The sequence below is a fragment of the Sphaeroforma arctica genome (assembly GCF_001186125.1).
Source record: "Sphaeroforma arctica JP610 unplaced genomic scaffold supercont1.1162, whole genome shotgun sequence".
Taxonomy (NCBI): domain Eukaryota; class Ichthyosporea; order Ichthyophonida; genus Sphaeroforma; species Sphaeroforma arctica.
In genome coordinates this window covers 6,014-14,540 of record NW_014039396.1, presented here as the reverse complement: position 1 = coordinate 14,540, position 8,527 = coordinate 6,014, and the positions used below count along the sequence as shown (strand labels likewise).

General features: G+C 42.7%; 2 protein-coding genes across 2 annotated transcripts; one reads left to right on the top strand and one right to left on the bottom strand.

The window, feature by feature from the left end:
- Positions 1–257: 257 nt before the first annotated feature.
- On the bottom strand, positions 258–6,086 carry SARC_10178 (dTDP-glucose 4,6-dehydratase). Its single transcript, XM_014295786.1, has 6 exons — positions 5,648–6,086; positions 4,564–4,622; positions 3,788–3,965; positions 2,288–2,545; positions 1,768–2,063; positions 258–855 (listed from the first exon to the last, which is right to left on the bottom strand). The coding sequence occupies exons 1-6, from the start codon at positions 5,732–5,734 to the stop codon at positions 681–683; spliced, it is 1,053 nt and encodes a 350-aa protein (XP_014151261.1). The 5' UTR covers positions 5,735–6,086; the 3' UTR covers positions 258–680.
- Positions 6,087–6,704: 618 nt separating this feature from the next.
- Positions 6,705–8,446, top strand: SARC_10177 (hypothetical protein; the record flags this gene model as incomplete). Its single annotated transcript, XM_014295785.1, has 2 exons — positions 6,705–8,283; positions 8,414–8,446. The coding sequence occupies exons 1-2, from the start codon at positions 7,117–7,119 to the stop codon at positions 8,444–8,446; spliced, it is 1,200 nt and encodes a 399-aa protein (XP_014151260.1). The 5' UTR covers positions 6,705–7,116.
- Positions 8,447–8,527: the final 81 nt, after the last annotated feature.

Sequence of the window (8,527 nt, the reverse complement as noted above, 5' to 3'; positions counted from 1 at the left end):
ATATATAAATAATAAATAATATATATATATATATATTTATATATATATATATATATGTATATATATATATATATGTAGATATGAATATCTAAATATATAGATATAAAGGTAAAAATAAGTTTGTATAGATACAGATATAGATGCATACAAAAACATACATATATCTATACATATACACACACACACATATATATATAATTCTGTACACATAACTGTAAGGAGTACAGCACGAGAGAATGGAAAATAATAGCATCACCTCCCATCATATCCCATTGGTAGGTTTTATTTAAATATAAATTTGAACTGCAATTACTCTGCTGGTCCATTAACTTGATTAACTGATAATTAGTACGACTGGCTGCACTACAAACTAGAGGTGCAATCGAGCCCTGTCCATTTCTCACATCCTCCGAGCCGGATATATTGATGCATGCATGTTATAATATCTGCTATGTCTCTTCCAAAGTTTCTCCACCATTCGATGAATCATAGGCATAGGGCCAGTAGTATCAAGTCCTATTTGACCCACCCACAAGCCCAAATAGTACACCCACACCAAGTCATCTATCCTTATAGGCCCCCTATCACAGTACAACCTCACCGGCATACTGCACTACACTACATCCTGAGTGCACCCATCATCCCCACAGTCACGCTACCCGGTCCCAACTACATCTGTCCTAGTAGTCCTGCACCTTGACAATCGGGGGGTGGGCCTCGAGGGCATGAGAGAACTCGGGCCAGTAGGCGGGGTCCAAGTTCCGGTACCATTCGATAGTCTCTGCCAAACCCTTCTCAAAGTCCACCACCGGCTTCCAACCGAGGTCAATGAGTTTCTGCGAATTGATGAAGTATCTGTAGAGGTGAAGAAGAGTGGAGTGTGGCATGGGGTTAATGATTGGGCGTGTGAGTTCAGTGGTAGTGGGGTGATGTATGTTAAAGTGTCTGTAGTGGAAGAGGAAGAGTTGAGTGTGGCAAGTGTTCAATGATTGGGCGTGTGAGTTCAGTGGTAGTGGGGTGATGTATGTTAAAGTGTCCGTAGCGGAAGAGGAAGAGTGGAGTGTGGCAAGTGGTTAATGATGGGGCGTGTGAGTCCAGTGGTAGTGGGGTGATGTATGTCATCACATTCACAGCTGTACCTACAACACAGAGAGTACACAAACAGCTGTTGTTAAATGCGCAGTCTCTGCTGACACGACAGCGAACAATCATTGAATAGACCGAGCCTCCCCACACACTCACATGCTAAACCCTTCTCGTACGATGAAACTAGATGTATCTATGCTATAGGGTTTTAGGGTTTTTAGCGCCTAGACTTTTAGAACGTACTGCAAGCGAACATACATACATGAACTTCCAGTTCAAAACACCAGTGACCTTGCGCACACCTCGAACATACAACTAACCCTCTCGCTCAATTCGCTGGCATGCATTTTGCTGCTTGTAATTTGAACTCCGTATATGTTCGGTGTTGTGCGCATATATATGTATATACACACATATATATATATAAATATACATACATACATATATATACAGCGTTTAGACCCCACATATTGGAAGATATTGGACACCCACCCACTCACCGCGTTCTCTCAACCATAACTATATCTACCTCCACACACACTCAGTATTCTCACTCCACTATACAGGTATATCTACTCCCACACACACCCAGTATTCTCACTCCACTATACAGGTATATCTACGCACACACACACCCAGTACTCCCACACAACCGTTCCATGCAAAACGCTATGGACGTACCGGCAATCATTGAAGGCGCGATCCACCACACACTCAATCAACTCTCCCTCACTCCCAGCCTTGCGACTGTTCGTAAGCCGCACCAGCGCCTCTGCCAGCTGCAACATAGAGATGTCCTCGTCTGTGCCGATGTTGTATATCTCGTGGAGCTGACCCTTGTGTAAAACGGTATCAAAACCGGTACACACGTCACGTACGTGGATGTAGGTACGCTTGGCGGAACCGTCTCCGTGTAGACAGCACTTGCGGCCACTGAGCAAGCGCAGGATGAACTTAGGAATGACCTTCTCGGGATACTGGGGGGGGGGAATGGTATGTGTGTCAGATGGTTATATATATATACATACATCTACATCTGACATGGTAAACCTGTATGACAATCACGCACAGTGATTGAAAAGACCTCGACTACCAACCTATACCCTGACAGCAGCAACCTCGTATCGATAGTAAAATCCTCTATTGACCAAATCAGGTACACCAGTAGTCCCCACCCATACCAACTGCAACACACACACACCTGCGCATTTCCGTACACGTTGTTGCCTCGTGTGATAATAATAGGCATGTTGAATGACTTGATATACGCCTTGATAATCAGCTCCGCCGCCGCCTTGGAGCTCGAGTACGGGTTGGTAGGGTCTAGGGTGTGTGATTCCTCCACACCGTTCTTGGTGGTCACTTCTCCGTACACCTCATCCGTGGAGACGTGTATGAAGCGCTTGATCTTGTGCACACGCGCACACTCTAGCAGCACGTGGGTGCCTACTACGTTGACCTGAGGGATGGTTTGCAGGTGAGGTGGTATTGGCGTGTGTTTTAGTAGGTAGGTACGGTGGGTGCCTACTACGTTGACCTGAGGGATGGTTTGCAGGTGAGGTGGTATTGGCGTGTGTTTTAGTAGGTAGGTACGGTGGGTGCCTACTACGTTGCCCTGAGGGATGGAGTACATGTGTGGTGGTATTGGCGTGTATATTAGATCGCATGTAGATCATAGGGTCAGTGCACACGTGGGTATAACAAAAGAACGTGATATATATAGAGCAGCTTCTTCGCACACCTTGTTCGATACAACGCTTCACTATAGGCACCCGCGCACACTCCAGGGGCAGGTTAGAGCTGAGATAGGCTCATTAACCACACGAAAGTCTTCCAACATGCCCTTATATATACAGTTATGACAGCCACAGTACGTTTGTGCACCCCATGCGTACATAACCACGAGACACATCTGGGTACAACCACGAGTCTGCATACAATGGCTACACACCCAAGTGGACAACCGTGTCTATGCGACAGTTACTTCCCAATCTATCTCACTGTTGGAGAGGTTTATGGAGAAAGTACGTATGTGCACAGGCACACGCACGCAGACTGCAGAAGCACATGCGCACACAACACTTACGAGAGGGAGGGTATGAGTGACAACTACACTGACGCACACATGCAACACATCCACTCATAGGATGAGTATTATATCATATGTATAGGTACACCTACTCATAGGATGAGTACTATATCATATGTATAGGTACACCTACTCATAGAATGAGTACTATATCATATGTATAGGTACACCTACTCATAGGATCCGTACTATATAATATGTATAGGTACATCTACTCGTAGGATTAGTACTATATCATATGTATAGGTACACCTACTCATAAGATTAGTACTATATCACTGATAGCACACACAATGGTGTACAAACATATAGACAGTCATAGTACACACAATGGTGCATAAACACATAGACAGTCATAGCACACACAATGGTGTGTAAACACATAGACACTTCATAGCACACACAATGGTGTATAAACACAAAGACACTTCATAGCACACACAATGGTTTCTAAACACATAGGCACTTCATAGCACACACAATGGTGTCTAAACACATAGACAATTCATAGCACACACAATGGTGTATAAACACATAGACACTTCACAGCACACACAATGGTGTCTAAACACATGAACACTCACAGCACACACAATGGTGTATAACGCGTACCTTCGTGAACTCAATAGAGTTTCCAAACGACATATCCACATGGCTCTGCGCGGCAAAGTTCATGACTGTGTCGACATTGTACGTCTTGAAGACGTGCGTCACCAATTCCTCATTGCGGATGTCTCCTTTGACGAACACGAAATTGGGGTTGTCCTTGACGGCGTCGAAGTTTTTGGTGCTGCGTGTGTAGAAAGGATTTGGGGCAAAAAAAAAATAGGGTGTTGATGCGATAGGAAAATGGGAATTGCTGAATAAGAATCGGGATTGATATCCTAAAAGCTGTATATGTATAAGAATACGTCCCCATCCATACGTGTGCATGTGAAGGCATGTGCGGATTACTGTCTTGAAAGCGTGATAATATACACACGATAACATAAACACTAAACTTCAATCACTGCACCCTTTGGTGATATATATATATTATACAAGTATGTGGCAGTGTGTCGCGAAAATAACCAAACGACAACCAACCTTTCGGAACACGGCACGAATAGGTGCATGTTACAAACAACAAGTCCGTGTAGATATACGTAAACGAAGCGACATGTGCTGATTTGTGTGAATTTACTGACGCATACGCACGCTTACTTTGTCAATATTCTTATATGGGCTAGCTTCGTGTACAATACAAATACGCAAAATTATAAGTGTGTGCTTATATAAGAAATGCATACATACATGAGAATATATATATATATATATACGTAAATACCTGATAGTAGCACATGTGTTCGGATTGGTAGTGCGTGCTCACGGCCACAGTAGACACATACCTGGCGCAATAGTCGAGGCAGTCGAAGCAGATGATCTGATAGTCCGGGTACTTGTTTACCTGAAACAAGGGATCGTTCACGTTCACACGTTTTGAGTGATTACTTCTATTAGCGTCGTGTGTAGTTTACTAGAAATCGCTATGCGTATAACGCGACGTGCAGTGTGCGTGTTCCAACGGGTGATACGTTCAACGTATATGTGGGCAAGGCCGCCTGCCATGGCATGTCTATACTATAGTACCCTAACAATATGCAGACATATGCCGTGCTATATGTGTTTCATCTTTTTGAACATTCAGACCCAACGCAGGCGAAAGTGAGGCGAGAACAATACGTAGCACTATAACTATAGCTGACCCTAGTGTCCATGGTTCCTTGTTTTCAAGAGCATGCCTGAGCTATTGACAGTATACGTGTGGTAGTTCCTCTGGGGGCGCTTCTGCGGTGTGAGATAGCTGAGGTGTTTGGGCATACTCTGGTGAAGTCGCATGCGCGTATAGAATGAGTGAATACAACCCATGCACTGTATGTAATTGTACAATACATAGATATATACCGGTTGTGTGATGTGTTTGGGATATATATGTAAAGATATATATATATATATATCTAAAAGATTGAATTCACACAATACTAGAAAAGAGTATGGATACACGTATATATCCACATCTTCAACTGAACTCTGTCTGTACAATATACACTTCATAGTGGTATGTGTGATTTCGTATATTTCTACACCAATTGACAGCTTGCCAAGTCTGGTAAATACAATTCTGCAATGTTAAGAAGTTCATACATAGATAGGAGAGGTCATAAAGACATACAAGTCCACCTAATGTTATCATACTTGGGAAAGACACACCTGGATATGTAGATGGTATATAAATATCTATATACTTGAGAAACACACACCTGGATACGAAGATGATATATAAATATCCTTTTCACATGAAACGCCCACACCCAACACTACGAGTCAATATGAACATAACTATTGCTGCTTATAATTCGCATACCACTGACCACACTATATAGCACAAATAACCTCTATATAAATAGGAATATTCGCTCGGGAGAAACTCACCATGTACTCGACTACATGACTGCCGATAAAACCTGCACCACCCGTCAGGAAGATGTTCTTCGGTGTATATTCCAAGTCTCCCAGCATGATGGCAACGGTAAGCTAATCACTTGCAATAGGTTTAGTGCTCTTGACTTTTATATTTCTAGAGTGAGTGAGTGAGTGTGTGTGGGTTTTGGTGAGATAACAACCTTTGCCTTTGACAACTGACAAAGTACAAAGTTAAATGGTTTATGAACTGCTTTTTCTTTCTGGTAGTAGTAGTATTTAGTAGTGGCTAGTTAAATACAGATACCCTCAGCAGCGCCAGTCAGGAACAGCCTCAACAGTCCACTCTTTCCGTCACTCTCTACTACTCTAGTAGAAGTAGGTCACCAGGACGACAATGCATTTGCTTGTGGGAAACCCCAGCTCACACAATCAATGACCAAAAATTAGATGATGATTGTGTAGTGTTTAATGTGTTAGCCATTAAAAAACCAAGGGATATTATGATTGCATGAACTTCGGTATTCGGTAGTCACCCACCTCCTGGTAGTGGCTCCCAAAACCAATTGGTTGGCTGTTCTATTTTAGGATTCAGTTTTGGTTTTTAGCATTCAGTATATATTTCGTCTCAAATTCTCAAAACATACAAGAGTTTTCCACACATGGAAGTTATTTAAAAAAAAAAATGGTTTTTGAAAAACGAAAAAAATAGGAATCTGGAATCAGGTCAGCTAATTCAAATGCAAATATATCTATCTATACATAGACAAAAATTATCCCAGATACGATCCGGTAAAGTATACTCCACGGACACGTTCACCATCCAACCAATGAAAATCAATCGTGTATTCTTAAAAAAGAGAATACATAAACGTTTCCCTTTTTTATTTGAAGTTGCCCGATGAACAATTAAATATACGTTAAAACGTAAAAAAGTACTGAGGTCTTATAGGAGGAGGCTCTCTCATATTTATATGAATAAATAAACAAAAAATGTGACATGATAGTAAATATCTGTACAATCTTTCACTTATGTGGTTCTATTTCTATTTCTCCTATCATATATAGTTGTAGATGTAATATAATAAAGATTCCAAGGTTAGGACGATGGTACATCAACAATAGGATAGATTATAGTATGTTTATAGTCAACTAGTTGATTTGAGCAACTTCACACTATAGCGATTCTATAGTTCATTCTAGTATTTGTTAGTATTCCTATTTGTTTATACATATAGGGAGAGTGATATATATATTGCATATACAAAAATTGTATATCCATATTTAAACACACTTTGTAAATCCATATTTACACACACATACATACGCGAAGACACATTTATATACACGTACATGTAAATATACATAAACATTATTGTGGCTACCTAGCAAAACCTCTGTACTATACCTATACCCTACTTGGCGGTCGGTCAGCTGTACATGTCCTACTAGAGAACATATGCACACATTCAAATAGCAACATGTTCACACACCATCTACCCGCGCATGGCGTGGGACGATCCGTGCGGTTTGCTGCAAGCAATTGCGTACGCCCTCAATCGCATCCCTCACTTCCGAAGGCAATACTCAAACGATCATTGGGTATATGTATAGCGGCTCCTCGAACCACGGATTCAACGCAACACATTCAGAGGGTTTGTCGCGGCAACCTTCTGCCGTATGCAAGTAGTAGAACGTCCCATATACACACAGCGTGTATACACCCAATCAATCACACACACACACAATCGCGCTACGTACATAGTGGCAATGCACTATACTCACCCTATACTCAGAAACCAGTACAACGACACAGTAGAACACAGGCTCCAGGTATACGGTTACCTTCACAGTACACAGATACACAATCTCGGTTGATGTACAGTACCAGACCTGCACCCCGTAGACAAAGAGAAGACAATAGAGAACAGGCGAGTAACTCACATGGGGATGCACCTTCTAGTGGCCCAGAAACGCAAACGTGTGTAAAGAGTGGGAAACGTTTTGGTACCGGGAGTGGACGGAAAAGGAAGTCCAACAAACATACATACGCCAAGATCATGGCGGAAGACCACCTGTGGAGCCATTTCTATGGGAAGGCGTGTCAGACGACGTTAACGGGAACGCATGCGGGTATCAAGGCGTACGTGGAGAGTGCGTATACGGAGGAAATTCCAGAGCACATTCCGGAGTATGCGCCGCATAGGGGTGGGGGATCGTTTGATGCGCTTAGTATATACGAGAAGGATGTGGACTGGAAACCCGATATGGCTGTTGGGCAGAAGAAGACCCATGAGTCTATTACACCCAAAGGTGAGGAAGCGGTGCAAGACGGGGCCGGAAGCGGTCCAGAAACGGCGGGGCAGGTGCATGAGAACGGACAAAAAGAGGTGCAGCCCTCGGGCAGGATACCTACAATGAGGGATAAGTACACAGCTTTGCACTGTATCCTGGAGGCTTTGACCTGTAAGGCGCCGGAGGGGCCAACCCGCACCCACGTGAATGTACCTGAGGTGCTGTCATTGGCCAAGTCAGCTATAGAGAAGTCCTTTGAGATGGGGGTGGCACCCAGAACTCCACACTACAACCATCTGCTGCACTTCTGTGCGAGAGAGGAGCAGGTGGACTTTACCGTCGTACAGCATCTGGTAGGTAGATATGTACATGAGGGTTTTTGCTCCCACGTGTTTATGGTTATACATGCATGCATGTGTGTATGTGTGTGTGTGTGTATTCTCTCTATTTGCCAAAGTAAAGTCACATACGAGCCCTTTGTAGGGAACTAGTCACTATTATCCGGATGCATCCTGATATATATATATATATACATACTTACATACATCTATACATATATATATATATATATATATTTATACATACATACATACTTAC

Excerpts from the sequence above, each read along its gene's own strand:
- SARC_10178 (XM_014295786.1), bottom strand. The coding sequence starts at position 5,734 with ATGCTGGGAGACTTGGAATATACACCGAAGAACATCTTCCTGACGGGT. Across the intron at positions 2,064-2,287 it reads ACGTGTACGGAAATGCGCAG|TATCCCGAGAAGGTCATTCC; the intron begins GTGTGTGTGTGT and ends CCCCCCCCCCAG. Across the intron at positions 856-1,767 it reads CGCGCCTTCAATGATTGCCG|ATACTTCATCAATTCGCAGA; the intron begins GTACGTCCATAG and ends TCACCTCTACAG.